Source organism: Phyllostomus discolor, chromosome 2 (assembly GCF_004126475.2).
Source record: "Phyllostomus discolor isolate MPI-MPIP mPhyDis1 chromosome 2, mPhyDis1.pri.v3, whole genome shotgun sequence".
In the NCBI taxonomy this organism is placed as follows: domain Eukaryota; kingdom Metazoa; phylum Chordata; class Mammalia; order Chiroptera; family Phyllostomidae; genus Phyllostomus; species Phyllostomus discolor.
This window is the reverse complement of record NC_040904.2, coordinates 127,767,641-127,789,575: the sequence shown is the minus strand read 5'-3', so window position 1 is coordinate 127,789,575 and position 21,935 is coordinate 127,767,641. Positions and strand designations below refer to the sequence as shown.

At 35.5% G+C, this 21,935-nt stretch overlaps 1 protein-coding gene across 2 annotated transcripts in view; it reads right to left on the bottom strand.

The window, feature by feature from the left end:
* Positions 1–21,935, bottom strand: part of CEP83 (centrosomal protein 83) — a 139,520-nt gene that overhangs the window by 32,196 nt on the left and 85,389 nt on the right. For both annotated transcript variants that reach the window (XM_036018559.1, XM_036018560.1), the window contains exons 7-10: positions 19,144–19,275; positions 10,846–10,960; positions 9,486–9,630; positions 9,223–9,372 (exon numbers count right to left, since the gene is read on the bottom strand). In XM_036018559.1, coding sequence (XP_035874452.1) covers positions 9,223–9,372; positions 9,486–9,630; positions 10,846–10,960; positions 19,144–19,275 — 542 coding nt within the window. The remainder of the gene's footprint in view (positions 1–9,222; positions 9,373–9,485; positions 9,631–10,845; positions 10,961–19,143; positions 19,276–21,935) is intronic.

Here is a 21,935-nt window from a genome sequence, read left to right as displayed (position 1 = left end):
CCTCCCAACTGAATATTCAAAAACCTACTGTTCCATACTGAATGGTGTCTCCCCAAGATTCATACACTGGAGTCCTAATCCCCAGTAATTCAGAATGTATGTGGAGACAGGGCTTTGAAGAGGTAACTAGGGTTAAATGAGATTGTACAGGTAGGTCCTAATCCAATTCCCAATCCAATATGGCTGATGTCCTTAAAAGAAGAGGGAGAAGTACCAGGGATATATGTGCAAAGAGAAAAGGCTATGCGAGAACACAGCAAAAAAACAGTCATCTGTGAGCCGAGGAGAGAGGCTGTAGGAGAAGCCAAATCTCCCAACACCTTGAGCTCTCAAAACTCTAACCTCCAGAACTATAAGAAAAAAAAATTCCTATTGTTTAAACCACTTGTCTGTGGTACTTTGTTATGCAGCCCAGGCAAACTGCTAGTTTCACTTTCTGTTAAACAACTATATCTTCTATTAATACATCTGTACTTAAACAACTTTCAGATGAAAAGGAAAATACAAACCAAAGTAAGGGAATTTCTAAAAAATAATAATTAGAACACCTATCTATAGAATACACTTAAAGTAGTGAGAAAAAATAAGCACTAGACACTTTTACCAATAAAAATAAAATGAATATTAGTTGAATTAAATTTTTAACTCAAAAAATAAGAAAATGAATGAAGTAAAATAAAGAAAGCACAAGACATATATGACATGATCTCAGAAACCTCTAAGGAATCCAAAGCAGCTAGTCAAAAATATCTGACTTTAGTAAGGTTACAGGATTCAAGGTCAATATATAAAAGTCAACTAATTATATTTCTAGTGTCACAGGTTTGATTCCCAGTCAGGGTACATGCCTGGGTTGCAGGCCATGACCCCCAGCAACCGCACATTGATGTTTCTCTCTCTCTTTCTCCCTCCCTTCCCTCTCTAAAAATAAAAAAAAAAAAATCTTAAAAAAAAAAAGTCAACTAATTATATTTCTATATGCTAGCAATGAACAATTAGAAAGTAAAATTTTAAAAATAACTATTTTAATCACATCAAAATGCTTAGAAAATGTAACATAGGATAAATATGACATATACCATGGAAACTATAAAACTTTGAATAAAAAAATTAAAAATGACCTAAATAGAGAGAGATGCCATAATCATGAATTGGAGAGACTCCAATATTGTTGAGATGACAACTATCCTCAAACTGAGGTAGGGATTCAACACAATCCCATCAAAATCTTAACAAGCTTTTTTGTAAAGACTGGCTGTTTTAAAAATTTATGTGGAGAGGCAAAGGACCTAGAAGAGACAAAACAATCTTAACATGAAAGAACAAGGTAGAGGACTTGTGTTATCTGCATCACACTCACTATAAAGCTACAGTAGCCAAAACAGCATGCTACTGGTGTCAAGACAGACACACAGATCAATAAAATAGAACGGAGTTCAGAAACAGACACATGCTTGTACAGTCAACTGATTTTCAACAAAGTCACCACAATTATTCAGTGGGAGAAAAGCTAAACTTTCACAAAGGATGCTGGAACAACTTGATACCTATATGGAAATATAGGTAGGTATCATACTATACAAAAACTGGTATCATTTAGACCACAAATCTAAATGTAAAAACCAAAATACTAAGCTTTTGGAAGAAAATGGTAATCTCTGTGACACATGGCTAGGCAAAGATTTCTTAAACAGAATATAAAAAGCACAAAATAGAAAATAAAAAATTGATAAAATGGTTTTCATTAAAATAAAAAAAATTGCTTTCAATAGACACAAAAAATAAACAAGAAAGCACATCTCAGACTGGGACAAAATATCTATCTGACAGCCCTGGCCAGGTGGCTCAGTTGGTTGGAGTGTTGTCCCATACACCAAAAGGTTACAGGTTCAATTCCCAGTCAGGGCACGAGCCTGAGATGCAGGTTTGATTCCCGCTCAGGGTGCGTACAGGAGGCAACTGATGGATGTTTCACATCAATGTCTGCCTGTCAGTGTCTCTCTTCCCCTCTTCCCCTTTCTAAGCATATCCTTGGGTAAGGATAAAAAATGTTTTTTAAAAAACAAACACGTATCTGACAAAGAGCTCATATGCAGAACACATGAACAGCTGTTATAACTCAGTAAGAACTTAACATCCCAATTTTTAAAATGAACAAAATATTTCAACAGACACTTCACAAAAGTCTGTTCGTAAACACATTAAAAGTTGTTAAACATCACTAGCTATCAGGAAAAATCAAATTAAGACAATAGCAACATATTACTATACATGCACTAGAATTATTTAGTTAAAAGACTGACAATAACAAGTGACAGTAAGAATGTGTGAAACAAATATAACTCTCATACACTGGGAATGAAAAATAATACAACCACTTTGGAAAACAGTATTACCATACGTTGTAAAGTTAAATGTACTTACTTAGGACTCAGCAATCTCATTTCTAGATATTTAAACAAGAGATACCTGTATAAAACCATGTCTGCACACAGGTTATACATAAATGTTCATAGCAGCATATTCATAGTAGCTCCAACTAACAACAACCCACATATTTGTCCATCCAGAAAATAAAAAAGATTAAAAAATCATGTCATATTCTACAGTAGAATACTAGTGAGCAATAAAAAGGAATGAATTACTAATATATGAAACACTATGAATAAATAAGGAATTGCTTAAGGCTGGGAATCAGGGAGAGGTCAACTACAAAGAGACATGGGGAAACTTTTAAGATGGTGGAACTGCTCTATGCTTCTACCGTGGTGATGATTATACAATTATATGCAATTACCAAAATTCATCAAGCTGTACATTTTTTAAGTGGATGAATTTTACTTTATGTATATCAAACACAAATAAATAATAAAACTTTTTAATAGCAAAAAAACACAAAATGAAGATAAAAGCAGAAATTAATGAGGTAGAAAATAGAAAAACAGTTGATTCAATAAATCAAAAGCTTAGTTTAAAAAAACCACTGAACTATAGACTTAAAAATGATTAAAATAATGAATTTTGTTATGTACAATTTATCACAATAAATAAATAAAGCACTAGCTGACATAAGAGAGGAAGAGACTTCCAGTCAAGATGGCGGAGTAGGTAAATGCTGTGCTTGCCTCCTCCCATGACCACATCAAAATTACAACTAAATTACATAACAATCACCCTTGACAACCACTTGAAGATTAGCTGAACAGAATTCCTATAACTAGTCATTTAAGACTGGTAGAAAGGGTGGAGACACCTACATGTGGTTAAAAATTGGGAGAAATATCTAGGCTGTGGAAGTCCTCACTGAGGACTGAGGAGTCCCAGCCCCATACCAGGCTCCTCAATAAGAATACCAGTGCTGAAAAGAAGATTTCCCACATCTGGCTGTGAAAATCAGCAGGTATTGTCAGGTGTTGTAGAAGGCTGTTGGAGTCCCAGCCACTCCTATTAAAGGGCCTGTGTAAGATTTAGTCTCTGACAAACTCACTGACTCTGAGCTCCAGCACTGGAGCAGCAGCTCCAAAAGTTCCAGGGGCCTATGGGAGGGACTGAATTATCTGGCTTCAGAGCAAAGGCTGGAGGGGCAGGTCTCTAAGGACTAGAGTGCTGGCAGACCCACTGTTCCTTTATTGAGCCCTCCCTCCATCCAGCCTGCAGGCACAGGCAGGCACCAAATCTAAGTCTTGATCAAACTTGTCTCACACTGGCAATCCCTTAGAACCAGCCCTACCCAACCCGTGGACCAGCCAGAACCTCTTTCAGGGGCTATTTCTCACAAGGTACCAACTTCAGTCCACACAAGAGACTTTCCTAAAATCTCTTAAAGGTTCACACACCTCAAACAAGCATGCCTTACATGCCTTGTACCTCTTGCTAAGTGGCCCTGGAACTAGAGGCAGCCTGCCTCAGATCACAGCACAACCTCTCCTAGGTACCTGAAAGTCCAGCATGGACAGCTGCCAACTGCCTACTAGGTGGCCCAGGTGGGCACAGGCACAAGTAGCAGAAAACACCCAATGAAAACAGCCAAAAGAAAAAAGAAGTTTTAAAAAACAGGACAGTCTAAGGGACCTATGTGACAACATCAAGTGTACCAACATTCACATTATGGGGGAACCAGAAGAAGAGAGAAATCAAGGGATTGAGAACCTATCTGAAGCAATGATTGAAAACTTCCCTAATTGGACAAAGAAAATAGACATACAAGTCCAGGAAGCACAGAGTCCTAAACAAGATGAACCCAGAGAGGCCCTATATCAGACAAAATAAACTTTTAAACAAAGACTATCTGGAGACAAAAAAAGACATTTCATATTCAATCACCAAGATATAGAAGCAAACTAAGTGTCCACAGATGGATGGCTGGATAAAGAAGTAAATGAAGTTAGACAGAGAAAGACAAATACTACATAATTTCACTTACAGGTAGAATCTAAAAAACAAAAGAAATGAAAAAATCAAAACAGAAATAGACACATTGATACAGTGAACAAACTGCTGGTTGCCAGGTGGGAGGGGTTTAGGATACTGGATGAAAAGCTAAAGAGATTAAGAAACCCAAATTGGCAGTTAACAGAACAGTCATGGGGATGTATGGGTAGTACAGAGAACAGAGTCAATGATATTGTAATAAACATGGGTAGTGCCAGGTGGTACTGGACATACTGGGGGCAGGGAAGGATCACTTCATAAGTTATAGAAATGTCCAACCACTACTCTGTACACCTAAAACTAATAAAATATTGAATGTCAACTGTAATTGAGGGAATAAAGCATGTATACAAAATAAGAAATGACCAAGGGAAAATAAGCATTGAAAAAGTGAAATTAAAAAATAAAACACCATTTTCAGACCTTTGTGCAAATAAACTTGAAAACAAAGAACAATTTTTATGAAAATACAGATTATCAAAACTGATCCAACAGAGATAGAGAACTTAAACAGGCTGATTTCTATCGAAGAAACACAGAGTTATCAAAGAACTATCCCAGAAAAAGGTACAAGCCTAGATGATTTCACAGGGGAATTCTACAAAGCTTTCAAAAGCCAGATAATTCCACTGTTCCCTATTTGTCCCAGAGCATTGAAAACCAAGGAGATCTTCCTAATCTTTTTTATGAGCAAGGATAACATTGATACCTAAGCCTGATAAAGACATTACAAAAGAAAATTATAGACCAAGTACTGCATAAAGCATCATCAAAGAGAACACACTGCCACCTTAAACAAAGAAAGATCAGAAATTATGGTGGGTATAATAATGGATTCAGACATCCATTATTATACTATATTAATAGTGCCACAGGAGGAAAAATTATTTTCTCCAGAGATGCTAAAAACCTTTAACAATTTGCAATATCAGGGCCAATAAAAAAAAATCAGGAAAATAAAAATTGATAGGTAACTTTCTTAAATCATAAAATATACACAAAACACTTTAAACCTAATGCTAGCTTCTCAGTGAAAATATAGGAGACATTTCCACTTGATCAGGAACAAGGCAAAAACTACCCAATGCTGTGTTGAAGGTGCTTGCCAGTATAATTAGATAAATCAATGAGAGGCATAAGAATTGGGAAAGAAGTAAAATTATCTGTATTTGTAGATGATATATCTGAGAAATGCTAGGTAACTCATAATAGAACTAAATCAACAAAAGACTTTAGTAAGTTAGCAGGATATATAATATATAAAAATTGATAGTTTTCATAAACAAACAATAACAAACTAGAGAATAAAAATTAAAATAACAAACTAGAAAATAAAAATATTTACAACAGCAATGAGGAAGATTAAGTATTTGGGAATAAACAAGAAATGTGTCAAAACTACACAAAGTTTTAGAACTCTCCTGAAAGACACAAAAGTATATTTCAATACATGGGAAAAAAATCTGTTCATGACTAGAACTCAACATCACAGAAGTATCAGTTCTCCCCAAATTAGTTTAAAATTTTAAAGAAATCCCAATAAAAATACCAACAAACTATTTTATGGAGCTAGTCACTGATATTCAAGTTCATATCAAAAAAACAAACATAAAAGATCAGTCAAGATAGAATAACCCAACCAGACATTGTAACATACTATAAAGACTTCAATTAAAATATTGTGGCAATGGCTCCTGAACAAACAGACCAGAGAAACAGAACAGAAAGTCTAGAAAAATACTCAAGTATAAATAGAAATTTATAATATGACAAAGTGTCTTTAAAATCATTGGGGCGCCCTTGCTGGTGTGATTCAGTTGGTTGGAGCACTGTCCCGTAAACTGAGAGGTGTCTAGGTCCATCCATGGCCAGGGCATATACTAAGGTTCTAGGTTCAACTGCTGGTCAGAGTGCACATTGGAGGCAACCAATTGATGTTTCTCTCTCATACTGATGTGTGTTTAGTTCTCTCCCTACCCCCTTCTCTCTCTAGAAGCAATGAAAGAAATGTCCTCGAGAGAGGATTAAAAAAAAAAACATTGGGGCAAAGACACCTTTTTAATAAAAGACTGAAACAATTGGTTTATCATTTACAAAGAAGTAAAATGAAACCCACAACTCACAGCACATAAAGAATACACTCCAAATAGATCAAGGATCTCAATAATGCAAATACAAAACCATTCAAGTGCAAAAAAGGGAATTCCTCTTAACCTCAGTGCAGGACAAGACTATGACTTAAAATCCAGTGTCAGTAAGATATTAGTAATTTTTATTACAATAAAAAGTTTGTATGACAAAAAAACCCACAGTCAAAAGACTGACAAATTGGGAAAAATACTTGCAACACATGTCAAAGATAAAAGGCTAATATTCCTAATAAGAACCCCCCAAAAGTAAGGGTAATAAAACCGAATCCAATAGAAAGTAACAAAAGACATGAACAGACAATTCTCCAAAAATATATAAAAATTGCCCTTAAGCATATGAAGAATCGTTCAATCTCATTCCTAAAGAGAAATACAAATTACGCTATACTGAGATGCAATGTGGCACAATTCTTTTGGAGGGAAATTTGCATTATCTAACAAAACGACACAGGCATTTACCTTTTGACTCACCTATTATTCACATCAAGAATTTACCCTGAAGATACACCTCCAACAACATGAAAAGACATACATAGACAAGATTAAGATTATTGATTGCAGCAGTGTTTGTAATCACAAAATATTGGAAATTAAATGCTCAAACCTGGGAGAGCTCTTGAATAAATGTTGCTATATACACACAACGAAGTGTAATGCAGCTATAAAAAAGAATGAGGAAAATATGTAACATGGAGCAATTTCTAGAAAATACTGACAAGAAAGAGGGAAGAAAAAGAAACTGTTTCTCTCACTCATGGGGTAGGTAGGAAGAGGAGGAATAAACTAGAAACTCATGAGATTAATTTGGGGGGCCAGGTAAGGTGAGGGATGGGAAAATGCTAACATGGAAATGGGGAGTGGCACCATTTTTTTAAATGAATCCTTTAAAGAATTCTTTTTTAAAGAATTTATTTTATTGTTCTTTTAGAGCCATGTTGATGCTATTTTAGAACCACATCTAGTTAAATAAAACCAATAAAGATGAGGTGGAGACCCAAAATAAAATAAAACAGGAAGAAATGAACCAAAACACAACTTAAAAAGTGTTTTATAAGTAAAAAAAAAAAACATAATCCCACTGAAGGGAGGTTTGGAGAGAAAAGACTTCAGAAACACTGGAAGGCAGAGCCTGACTATATATACCCAAAGGCTAATAAGAAAAACCAGAACTGCACACAGTATTACACACTAGCAAATAGGCTTGTTTTTCAGTTATGAATCAGCAGTTGTCAAACCATGTGTATTCTAGGACTGAGAAAATAAGTAGATACATTGCAAATAATGACAGCCACATTTCTCATTGTCAAAGAAAGGAGTTACAAATAAGAAAAGCAAAGGCTAGAATGAACACCATGGTGTTGAACTGGAACTGGAAATATGAACTCATGATTATTAACATATATACATAGAGGAAAATAAAAAACAGATAAACGTGTGTTGTCTGTGTATACATAAATCTATTTCCAAGTTCAGTTCACTGAGAGGCCCTGAGGCCATGACAATGCAGTATCAATAAGTAAACCTAGAATTGAAATTTTGATTTCTAAATACAATTGACCAATGTACTATGAAGGAACCAGAGCACCTTAAAGAAATGACCGATTCCAGGCTTGGGGCAGGGAAATATAAGGGAGTCCAGAACATCTTGTGATGTCAGAACACAGAGACAAACTCAAAAATGATGGGGTCATGTCAAAAGTACATAGAAATCAACTTGAAAGAGCTTCCAGTGGCCAAATCTGAGGCAATATGAACAAAAATAAATAAATTATAATAAGAGTATACCCCATAGAATGCAATAAGAATTCATGTGTCCAAACTGATATGAAGACAACATTTAGAAAGAAGGGAAAGCTCTTCTTTTCAGGAGAAGTCCAACTAATTAAATGTAGAAGGAATGATGAAAAGGAAAACATCTTTCTGCAAACACTAAAGTAATAATTGTTCCAGGCAAGAAGTACCAATGGATACTATAAAATTAGTCAAAGAATGTATGATGTGAATATTTACAGTCTCAAAGTATCCCCCCCCCCCCCATAGTCACATTACAAAGAGGAGCAAGCAGTCATTTAGAGTGAAAAGATCTGGCAGACACCACTTTAACCTGGTGATTAAAGTTAACATCACCAATAAGGGGACAAATCACATCCCTACTGATATGATGCACTGAGGACATGTGGCTTTGACTTTGCTTACTTTTACTAAACATGTATAACTTGAGTTTAATTAAATGTATTAATTAGTAGAATGTAAGACAAACTCTAATCAGGGGATAATCTGCAAAATAACTGGCCAGCCCTCTACAAAAGTGTTGCTATTATCAAGATTAAAGAAGAATAAGTAACTGGCAATGTGCAATTCTGGGTTGGAGCTTGGACCAGAAAAAGGGCATTAGTGGGATGATTGGTAAAATTTGAATGAAGTCTATAGGTTTGTTAACAGTAATGTTTACTTGATTTCCTAACTCTATTAACGTTAACTTGGTAGCTTTGGTTATTGTAATATAGTTATGTAAGACGTTAATATTTGGAGATCTGGGTGAAGACTATATGGGAATTCTTTGTACTATTTTTACAATGTTTTGTTGGCTCTGACATTATTTCAAAATAAAAAGTTTAAAATAGATATACACATATATAACCTAATACTTTGAAGTTCCCTTCTGGCCGACTCTTCTGCCATCTGTGAAGCCCGCAATTTCTCTTCACACTGATCCTTCTCGGACTGCCTCCAGACATCATATTCCACTCTCATTTTCTCTAAATCCGCTAATCTGTTCTCGAGTTCTAGCCTAAAACAACAGATGACAATTATGTTACCAAAACTACAATAAGGATAATATGACAGCAAAATGTGTTCATTTGTAATAAGATTTAACACAAAATAAGGTAATTATGTACTTACTTTTCATCTTGTAATTCCACAACTTTCTGATAACCTTCTTCCTTGGCAGCTTGTACTTTACGTATTAATTCACGATCCTTTTCTACTAAGAGCATTTTGTGGTGTTCAACAGCTGATTTGAGAATTTCATTATCTGACTGTAATCCTAATATTTTTTAAGGAGAAAAATGTGCTATACTCAATCTTATTAAGATGAAAAATCACATGAGCAAACTTTCGTAAGTTGGTAAGACAAAACAGTATAGAAAGAAAGACACTCTAGATATTTTCAAAAATTGATACACTGATAAACTTTTCATAAGAATGAAACAAACTAAAACTCAGAATTAATTTTTCTGTTATTTTATTTAGCCTACACACAAAAAAACATTAACAAAAGGTTATATATATACATTTACTCATTTGAATCTTTGGAGCTAGGGACATCAGCATGAACAATAGCCAAAGAGGTTTAAGTACTTATTTCACCTCTGAAAGGGCTCTGTAACCTAAGCCCCACAGAGAACATCCTCATAAAGCTGGTTAGAAACAGAATGAATAAAATCATAGAACCCTTCAAAATCTATCACATTACCAGAACTGTTAGATTTCTAGTAGAAATATAAATTGGAAGCTTTCAATTTTGTCCAATGAATTTACAACTCTTCCTTGTAATGAGATGACAAGCATTTTGCAGATAGAACTAAAATTTGTTATTTAACTCTAATTTTAAAAAGAGTACAGAACTGGATCCCAAGCTCCTTAAGTTCCTAAGAATATCTACTTCCCAACTCTATGTAAAATCATGAGTCAACATCAAGTATAAATTAATAATGAAAACAATCATTCATCATAGGTTGTATCTGAAACTACAGAGGAGTTAAACTAAAGACCAACTTGAGGATACTTACAGGCCAAAGGCAGCTTATCTAAATACTCAAGAAAAGTCAGAAATAATATAATTTCTGGGGAATCTTGATGAGAAACACATTCTAAACATTAAACTGAAGCTTAAAAATAAGCCTAGGTTGAACTAGGCTCAATAACTGGCCCAGGGTCTACCTAAAAAAAATTTTTTAATGTAAAAGTTGGGCTTGGAACATGATCTAAATAGATTTAAAATGATAAACTCAGGAAGTATGGAATTCTCATTGTAAAATTTCATTTAATTTATGCATTAATCAAGTAACTATAACATAAACATCAGATTGATTTTTAAGATTACAGAACGAACATTCAATATATAAACAAAAATAATCCATATTTGCTCTAAAATTAAAACTCAAGCTGAAAATCTGAAAGTAAAAATTCAGTGTGATCTATTTTAATAGTTTTAGTTTATATGTGAAAATAATAAAAAGCATGGGAAATTATATATTACCATCCAGTTCACTTTGAATCTTATTTTTTTCTCTTTCTAGCTCACTCTTAGCTCTTGCTGTTTCCAGTTTGATGTCTGTTATTTCTAGTTTGTTTGAATGTTTAAGTTCTTTTACCTGTTGATAATTAGAAATTGAAATTACTATTGGTTATTTTCTTGCCATTAACTGCTCCCCTAACACATCAGTAGAATGAGACAGTGTGGTAGTAGTGGAGTGGAGTGTAAGCTCCTTCCAGCAGGGAGGTGTTTCAGTGCCTGGAATGAGCCTTGGCATCAAGAGAACAGTTTTTTCCTAAAAAAAAAGCAAGTCCTTTTAAAAAGAGTGTTGGTGACAAAAAGGAGTCCAGGTGTAAGGAATAGCACCTAAAATGTTACATAGGTATAAGGCCATGGTCTGCTTGAAAAATAAGCAAATGTGTTATAGGTAGAGCAAAAGTCTGAGCAGTGTCAGGGAATAAACTTTATATGCCATATAAAAGGGTTGTGTATCCTGTTAGCTATTAAAGGTGGCACAGTTAACTTTGTTTCAGAAAATTAACTCTGACTGCAAATATGTTGGAGTAAGATACTAAACAAACCAATTAAGAGGCAAAGGGGAGAGAAGGGTCAATGAATTTGGTGACCACATAATGTACGTGACATGCGTATGTGCGCACACATGTGTGACGAGTAGTAGGAAGAACAAGTATAAAACTCAGAAATCTAATTTAAACCTTTACCATCAAAATCTGATTATTTTAAAGCCCCAAGTGAATGTAAATAATTGTCAATGTTTTCCTCATAATTAACCTATCATATACCAATTTTCAGTCTTCCCTGAGACATCCCTTTTGGAAGTTGAATAATTCTAGTTCATAAGCAGCATTCCTTTAGTCTTTCAATAAACATTTACTGAGCACCTGTGACGTGCTACGCACTGTTTTAGCAGCTGGGGATAGAGCAGCGAACAAGAAAGCTTTCTCTCTCCAATCGTCCTCACTACCCAAACATTTTCCATATCCCTTCCCTTTGGTAAGGTGCTTCCAAAATTAGGTATAGTATCAGGATGATTTAAATAATACAGATATAAAGGTTAGACAAACCTTCATTCTGACATACTATATTAATGTATAAAACTATGAAATCACACCAGGAAACCTTGAATGGATGATTTACTTGAGTGTAATAATAGTCTACAACACTGGAGTTGGCAGTTAGAAGGAAATCAGGAAGATGGCCTACAGTCCTGGCCAGTGTGGCTCAGTTGGTTGGAGCATTGTCCTGTAAACCGAAAGGCTGCAGATTCAATTCCTGGTTAGGGCACATACCCTAGGTTGCAAGTTTGGCTCTGTTGGTGGGGGGCCATACAAGAAGCAACCAATCAATGTCTCTCTCTCTCTCTCTCTCTTTCTCATAAATATTTCTCCCTCTCTCTCCCCCTCCCATTCCCTCTCTCTCAAATCAGTAAGCATGTTCTGGGGTAGAGAGAGAGAGATCCTAGAGATAAAGAGAGCAAGGATGAGAAAGAAAATCCATCTGTGAAACATTTTGAAATCATTGTAAGGAATGGTTTGATGCAAAATCCCCACTTAAAGGTTATAAATAGAAAAGCTTTACTGCTAACCACATTAAGATGCATCCCTTTCCAAATTAACTTGTAGATTGTTAAATGACACTACAAAAAACAAATACCTTAGGCTGACGTGTTTTGCATTTTGAAATCTTTCTAAAGTTATTTTCCATGAAAGCAAGTCTCAGAACAATGCTTAACTACATGAAAGCAGCTAAGAAATTATATTTATTTAAATACTTATATTTTCTGTAGATTGGGTTTCACTACATTATAATTTCATGGACAGAGAGAACTTAAACTATAAGTGCTTTAAATTTCTGACCACAATAAAAATCCATTCTCTGTGACAAATGTAATTGTAACTTGCTATTACATACTAACTGTAAAAGGTTAGGAATGGCATAATAGCTCAATAACAAACTACACTGTGGCTGCTTTAAATATACAGTGAAAAAGTACAGTCATCTTATGTTGTAGAATCTTGATTAGTTTCAACAAGAACTACAAAATAAAAACCTATTTCTTAATTCTGATTTCACCCTGACATTTACTGAAAAGGGAAAATACTTTCCAAATAAATTGTAAGTATTGAAACAGAAAGAACAATGGACAGGAAGTCAAGCTAGAGAAGTCTGTCCACAGGCCTACTTTTATCATTAAACCTGAGGTACACGCTCAAGCAGGCACTTGTCCTCTCAGCATTAGTATTTACTCAGCTATGTACCTAGGCAAGTTTTTCTTTAGTGCCAAATTTGTATAAAATAATGAATGCACTTATACTAATATTAACTTCCTAAAATATATTTAAAGGAATGATTTTATTTAATAAGAATGAAAAATTCCTTAAAGTATTTATTGCTGAAATATGACAGGCACACTTCCTAAGAGTGATCCGAACCAAATCCCGAACAGTCACAGCAACATTTCTTTCTCCCCCGACGTCCTTGGTTCTTAACCTTCTTAGTGATCAGGTCTCAAAAACCATAGGGAAACTAGGGATCTTTTCCTAAACAAAATGTACAATGTTAAAATGCTGTATATAATTTCAAGAGACTCACAGTCTTCTGAAGCTTTTTGGGTCAAGCTACCCTGTTTTTGTTTTTCTTGTGTTTCTTCTCCCCCACAATATTTTCCACATAGATTATGGTCCAGTGCAAATTTGCTTTATGCTTTTGACACAGAATGCAAGTACCCAGAGATCTCTGCCTAGCACTATCAAAACGTTAAGAAATGATAAAAAAATAGCAATAGTAGACATTATACAAGGTTTCAGAATCTGTTAAATTACACATACACAGAGATATGCAAAAAAACTATATATAAGCAACAAATAGAAATATAGTTGAAAAATATATTAATCAAGAAGCTCTTGATGCAAATCCCAGAGATAATACTAGTATTCTTACTTTTTTTCAAAAGTCTGAGATGGTATGACCTCATTAATTTAGCTAATAAGGATAACTCCTAATAAGGAGGCTTCCTTAATGATATTTTATTATAGAGTTCTAAAGATCACACCCTTCATGAGGTAACTAAGATAAAATATCTTTACAGTCATCATTCTCAGACCATCTTTAGTATATTTTTTAAATCCAAGACTTAACTCCATCAAGAAAGCTAACATTGACAAATTTGAATACACCCCAGGTGTTCCTTTGCATTGCAAATAACCCATTTGCTAGAATTGCAAAAGAATGTTGATGAAAATTTCAAGATGCAAAGAAAACTGACAATCATGTTTGAAATATTATTTTAAAATTTATCCTCCTTCCCTGGCTGGTGTGGCTCAGTGGACTGGGTGTTGGCTTGCGAACCGAAAGGTTGTCGATTCGATTCCCAGTCACAGCTTACACATGGGTTGCAAGCCAGGTCGGTAGTTGGGGGCCTGTGAGGGCCAGCTAGATGATGTTTCACACATTGATGTTTCTGTCTCCCCCCGCTCCCCCCAAAAAATAAATACATAAAATCTTTAAAATTCATTTTTCAATGAAATTTTTTGACATGCAGTATTTCAAATGAACACTTGGCTTATCTAAAGTTAAGGAGTGATTTTTAATACACCATTTATATGCAAAATAATGCAAGTGTGCTTTTAAAAGACAGGCAACTCTTAGCAGTGTGTATTAATGAGCTCTTCTTCTTTCAGAATAGGAGAAGTCATCTATGTGATAACTCTAAAAAGAAGGAGCAACAGAGAAGGCTGTGTACAGAAAGAGAAGGAAAATCAGGGTCAGGACACAAGGAAAGCCAGGAAGCTCATGTAAAACATGCTGCAAGGAAAGTATCTGGTAATCCCCAAGAGAGTTAGAAACCACAGCAAAAGCCAGCTTATCCAATGTCCTACTGCTCCCTCTCTGGTTGAGGTTATTCCAGCAGTTCAGCTCAGCTACTCAAGTCCACACACTGTTCTGAAAATACTGAGTACCCACTACTTTTATTTCTTCCTTTTTAAAAAAGATTTTATTTATTTATTTTTAGAGAGAGGGAAAGGGAAGGAAAAAGAGGGAGAGAAACATCAATGTGTAGTTGCCTCTTGTGTGCCCTCCACTTATAACAAGGTGCAGCCAAGAGGGGGAACCCAAATAGGGATTTGGAATGGGGTCCAGAACTCAGGGTGTCCAGGAAATATTAGGATGTCCTCACCACCAACCCCCCCCCCCCCCCCCCCCCCCCCCCGCCCCACAGGTGTGGGGTGGGGGAAGGGACAGAGCAGAGACATTGAGAGCTGTTTCACATAGCAACAGCTTTGCAGCTAACCTCTGGCATGGTCATTTAACATATCTATAACCTTTAACTGGTTGCATAGATATGTTAAATAGCTCTGAGCCAGGGGAATGGAAGTAACTTCTCCACCTAGAAGTAACTGTGGGGCAGGTCCTCTGAGTTACAGTGCCTGTGTGGGAGCTTGGAGATGATTGGCTCCATGACATAGGGCCACACCTGCCCAGACTCAGGATGGCAGCCCAGTAAAGCTGGAAGGATATGAGTTCTGGCTGTGAGGCCGAGTGTGGGAGGAGTCAGAAATGGGGCTGCAGAGGAAGATTGGCGAGGAGATTTAAACCCAGATGCGGCAGCCATTGGGGAGAAGCACGCGGTTTTGGCTGAGTGGGGATTCCTTTGGCCCTGGGGGAGAGAGGATCACACGGCTGGCTGTGGAGAGAGGACCACGTGCCTTTGCCAGAGTGGGGACCCCCACAGCTTTAGAAGGGGGAACCACCACCCGGCTTTAGCAGAGATCCTGGGGACACAGCTGAGGATGCCGGGAACCCAGGGAGGTCTCCCAGTCGAGATGGATTACTGGGAAGAATCGGGGACTGCCTGAGCTGAGGACTTCTATTTCTTTTCCTGAGATACGGTACTTTAGACTGGGCAAAGGGGGAAGGAAGGACTGTGTCTGTTTGTGGGTGTTTTAAGGGACTTTACGATTTTGATCAAGACATTAGGTTACTACTTTAAGTTTGTATAGCATTAAATAAACATTTCCTTTCCTTTTCACGAATCTCTCTGGCATTGAGAGACATCTTTCCTATAGATGGCGGATATAACGGACCTGGGGGTTTTCTTTCAGGTAACAGTATATTGCCCTTGGCCCCCCCACCTTGTTGTTCTGTAACACACTGGAGACCTGGACCACAACCCAAGCACATGCCCTGACTGGGAATCAAACCAGTGACCCTTTGGTTCGCAGGCCTGTGCCCAATCCACTAAGCTACACCAGCCAGTGCTATTCTTCTTCATAAAACTGAAAATAATTTATATAAGAATTGGAAGAAAAGCATGAGAAAATGCCCTGTATCCTGAATTTACTTCCTTGTGTTCTGTGTCTGTTTCTTTGCATCCTTTATTACTGTAGGTACTCAGTATGTATGTACTGAATATACAAATAATTTGCCCATAGTTAGCCAGGACAAAATCAAATTATATATTTTCTAGTAGGACTTACACAACCTTAGTAGGCTGTAAGAATTCTTAGGGATCAGTCAGAACACAATGCTTCATTTCATCTATGAGGAAACTGGATTCCAATGGTACTAAGTAACTTGCTTAAAATCATATACACAGTTATCCATACAATGAAGAATGAAATTAATCAATGGTCTCAAAGTTATGTATATCGTTTTCTCATTTAAGGATATCACAAGTATATAACTGTTGCCATTATCATTTTCGTCACCAGCTACTATTTATTATGTTCAATACCAACTTTAATCTGACAAAAATCATGTAAGACATAGGTATTATCCTCCATTTAAAAGTTAGGCAAGTCAGAAGTCCATAGGTGGTGAATGAGATGAATGACTCAGGATAGAATTCGATTCATTTGATTCAAAGTCCATTAATTTTGCCCTGGATGGCGTAGCTCAGTGGATTGAGTGTGGGCTGCGAACCAAAGCATCGCAGATTGGATTCCCAGTCAGGGTACATGCCTGGGTTGCAGGCCATGGCCCCCAGCAACCGCACATTGATGTTTCTCTCTCTCTCTCCTTCCCTTCCCTCTCTAAAAATAAATAAATAAAATCTTCAAAAAAATACATTTGCCTTTGTTAAAAAAATTCTTTAAAAAAAAACCCCACAAAGTCCATTAATTTTCCCATTGCACTTCATTACCTGCTCCAAAATGATAGTGTTTAATTTCTAAATATATCTGAATCTCAACGTATAAGATCAATGATAAGACTATGCTTGAATTAAAACATTTTAACAATAAAAAACTCATTGCTTAATTTTCATTTATTCTTTTTCTGGTGTCAGCCATGTCTAATAAATTAAATGAGATACTGGCTACAAAACCACTTTGTAAACTGTATAGATATTCAAACAAAAATCTGAACTGTCACTAGACATACAATCTCCAAATGTAAAAGAGTATGTGTTTGCCATGGAAAAATTGGGTAGACTATCTCCCAAGGGATGGCATCTAATCTGATATTATGGTGTTGGCCTTTCAGTCACAGAAATCTAATTTTGTCACCACACTTAAAAGACTCTCAAGATTAGACTCATGTTAATAAAATTTACAAAGAATGATCTATAAAATTAGAATGTCAGTTTATTAATTATGAGAAAAAACTGTAATGGAAAGTAGAATGCCCTAAATCTGAAAAACCAATGCATTCTCTCCCTGGAGACAAAATTACATGGGAAGTCAAATAAGAGTCCGAAAGTTGCTTGGTGATCATTCAATTTAAGCTAATGGAATGAGATGAATTGTTTCTTGGCCATAAATGAAACCAGATTGGTGCATTTCTTTCCACAATAATAATGGTATTTTCAATGGGACCAGAGTACTTAACATCTTCTGACTAAAACTCTCTGTCATAAACACCTCTTCAGTCTTCTCAAAGTAATTCTTTGACCAAAAATATTATAACACATTATTCTATTAGATAAGTTCATACACTTTTACCAAACTACAGTAAAATCCTAGTCTAGGAGCCATTTTGTTGTTTAAGGTGATTTTACATATAACTCTGCTTTGATAGAAAATACATATAGGGGTTAGCAAACGTAGGTTTACAGTTTGAGTACATGAAAACAGAGTTTATTCTTTTGAGTTAATAAAGCTCTTATAATAATTATAACCTACATATATTTTTCCATACAAAAAACTGGAAACCTACTTTTGCCCACACCTGTATTTCACCGATATAGTAACCAGTCTTATTCCTAAATTCTTAAAGATGCCCAAAGTACTACTACTACTACTTCTACTACTACTACTAGCTAATATTATAATTATAATAATAACAGCTAATATTTAGGTAATCATATACTCAATCCTATGCTAAATACTTTATGCATAATAGCTCATTAATCTTTGTCACACTATATAAGGTAAGTATTAGTCTCATTTTATAAAGGGAAACAATGTTTTCAGAGAGAACGTAAATTACCCAAGGTCACACAGCTAGTAAGGGGAAGAAATGAAATCTGAATCCATGTCTGTCTGATTCCAGAGCTCATATTCTTCTTTACTATAGTAGTCTATAAAACACTTCTATCATTGCTATCCTATTTCTGGTTACTGGACTCCTTACTTATGTATCCTGCATTTGAGGGACACATACATTAATTCTTAAGAAAACTGTATATAAAATGGTTAAACCATTATATATATTTTTAAATAACATAAATGCAGATGCTGCTAATACTGATTTACTCACTTAACTTTTATTAAGTGCCTACTGTATACCAGCACTTTTCCAGGAGCTGGAGGTAAAGCAGTAATATAAGCCATGTCCCTGAGCTCTGGAACTTATATTTGTTTGGGGTAAGGGGATGGGAAAAAAAGGAGAGACAAAAAAAATATATGAATATATTAGATAGTGTTAAGAGCTATGAAGAAAAATAAAGCAAATGAAGAGGATTAAGAGGGCAGAGGAAGAGGAAAGATGGTATTTTACAAAGTGAAGACAAGGAAAGCCTCTGATAAGGCGACATCTGAAAGTGGTATGGAAACAAGCTGAGCAGATATGTGAGGGAGGCCATGCCAGGCAGGAAAGCTCACAGGCCCTGAGGGGGAAGTGAGCTTGCTCAGAGAAGACTGAGAAGGCACATGAGGAATATTCACAGGGGAGGTAAGAAAAACTGGTCCTAGTTGGCATATATTTGGAAGGTATTGGAGAATGACAGCATTAAAAAAAGATCTCAGTATAGACAACCAAATTATTTAAATACACAATTTCTTTGTCATTATATAGTATCAAGCATTCTAAAGAATAAAGTAGAAACGTAAGATGACTTACTTTATTGGTCAATGTATTTATTTCCCGTTCAGCTTTATGCAATTTACTGGTTAAAATAGTATTTTGTTCATTGCTTGATTGTAGCTCTTTTTCTAAGCGTTCAGCCTGTAGTTTAACTGACTGTTTTTCAGCCTTTTATTAAAACAAAATATTTTAAAATTTTTTCCTAATTTTTTACAATTATATACAAAATAAAGTACTATTTAAAAATGTGTAATTGTACTACCAAAAATTATTCAAAAATCTCAACAATACTAACACATACCAAAGAAAAACATATTTTTATCAAAGCATTTGTTTCAAATGAAAGATGTGTGTTCCAAGAAATATGCAACAGGGGTATTTGGAACAAACAGCATATCAAGAGCCACTAGTCAAATGAAACTCTCATACTTCTTTTATGAATGCATTCACTTGATAACTATTTACTCTTATTGCTGACATAAGTCAGACATACATTTTGGGGGTCCCAAATCCACAGCAAATATGAAAAAGCATACTGGAAGTAGAAGAGGGGGTTCATTTATAATAGTAAGAATTAAAAACTAAATCTAAAATCAATGGAGACTTTTTAAAAAAATGAGATATGAGAATTAAAAATCCTCAACTAATTTGCATCCTTTGGAAGTATGGGCAAAGAGCTCAAGAGCTCTTAACCTCATCACTAACAAAGATTCTTAACAAAGTCTGAAGTTGTCAAAAAAATTTCTGGTTGGTAATATTCACAGTATTCTCCAGTTAGGTAGGGAAAACTAAATGCTTTTAAAAAATATTTCTACTCAAATACTTAAAAATGCCTGGCATTTAAAGCATAAGCTTCAGTTTTGTCATATCTCATTTCCTATGTATCTTTTTTTTAAATTTTATTTTAATTGTTGTTCAAGTGCAGTTTTCTGTCTTTTACGAGAGTAAAAGCCCACCCCACCTCCCTCCCATTTCCACCCCCTCTAGTTTTTGTCCATGTGTCCTTTATACTTGTTCCTGCAAATCCTTCCCCTTTTCCCCTGAAATTCCCTCCCCTCTCCCCTCTAGACACTCTCAGCCTGTTCTCTATTTCATTTCCTATGTATCTTAAATATAATATAGGAGGGCATTTAAATAATTCAAACCAACTCCCCTCCATTTTCCTCAAATATAAAATGATAGTTTCTGGGCACACTGATAGCCAAAAAAGTCAAAAGTTAAAAAAATGCTTGCTGTCATTGCTTATTTTCATTTTATCTGATAAAATTAAATACTGGCCCTTTTGAAAATATCACAAATAAGCCTCCCATCTTTTGTCATCATTTAACTTGTCCTGAAAATAACCACTCTAACAGGCCCCACGGCAAGTCTTACACTGGGGCCACATACCACATTCAGTTGTAACCATCCACTTATTCTATCACCATGTAAATACACAAAGGATGAAAGGACGGCAACACAAGCGGTCTCGTTCCGAATTGCCTCACATTAAAGACCAATTATACTAACAACTATAGTTCAGTACCAGTATATTCTATCAAAAGCTTCATCCAAAAAAAAAAAATGACATCTTCCAATATACTCCTTGTACTAGTTTGCTGACTGGGAAAAAAAAGTCACTCTTTTGGATATTGGATTTTAATTACAAGCTAAGTACCCACTAATTTCTTCCAAATCAAATCATTTCACAACTATCTGAATGAAAAAACAAAGCACTTTGGACTGCTCAAAACAAATTCAACACTAACTAGTGTATTTGCTACATATGTTAGACACTAAGAACTCAGAGGAGTAAGCATCTCTGAAAAGATGGTGTAAGGGTCCACAATATCTTGTCACTGTGGCACAAAAATTCTGTTGAGCTGAAAACATTTTGGAATCAACCCATATTTAAAAAGAGGAGTTTTCCTTAACTCCTTTCTCTGCCCAAAAGTGGAGCCTTGGAAAAGAATTCAACTGTTGATAAATTCTCTCCCCAGGGGCTTCCTAAACAGGGAAGACTGACTCCTATCATGAGAGACAGGAAGTCAGCATCAGGATAAGAAATCACCTAAAAAGACATTTCACAAAACTGTCATGTTTCCAATCTACTCTCCGAAAGGCCCATTTATCTTTCCTAAGAGCCCTTTCTTCCCGTCTCCTTTCCCTACTTAAAATGGTATCTAAGTCCCAAATTCTAACTGCCTCTTTGGGACACATTTTTCTGTGAACCTCCATGTACATATATGAATAAAAATCTATCTTTTTTCTTACTAATGTCTGTTGTCATTACTAATTCACAATCCGCAATCACTGAACCTAAAGGGATGAGGCAAAAGTTTTTCCTCTCCCACAATGGAAACCAAAAATTTTCAATGGAGAATACCTCTGGGACTATCAGCCTTGATCTGCCAGCTCTTATCCCTCTCTAATGACTCAGGAAAATAATTCAGTGAAGCCTTATGCATTAGCAGCCAAAGCGAATTTTATTCTCTGGCAAAAAGCTGTCACAGGTCTGTAAGTATGGTAGTTTTGTTTAAACAGGATTTATGATTTTTAAGATCTTAAATTCTAGTATAAGGAAATAACTGTCTAGGAAGAAATTGTTCTTTCTGATTTGAGATGACTTTAGTCTCCAGAAACTCAAATAAATTATTTTGGATTTTGCATATTCTACTCTGTGGCATTACAAGAGTTATGTCATTTAAGATAGGTGACTTGACTCCCAAAGAAGAAATAATCTCACTTTATATATGTGGCAGCATATCCATTGCTTATGAATCAGTAATTTTCTTCTATACAGAAAGAATATATATACTCTTGGGATTCCACAAATGTGTCACAATTAG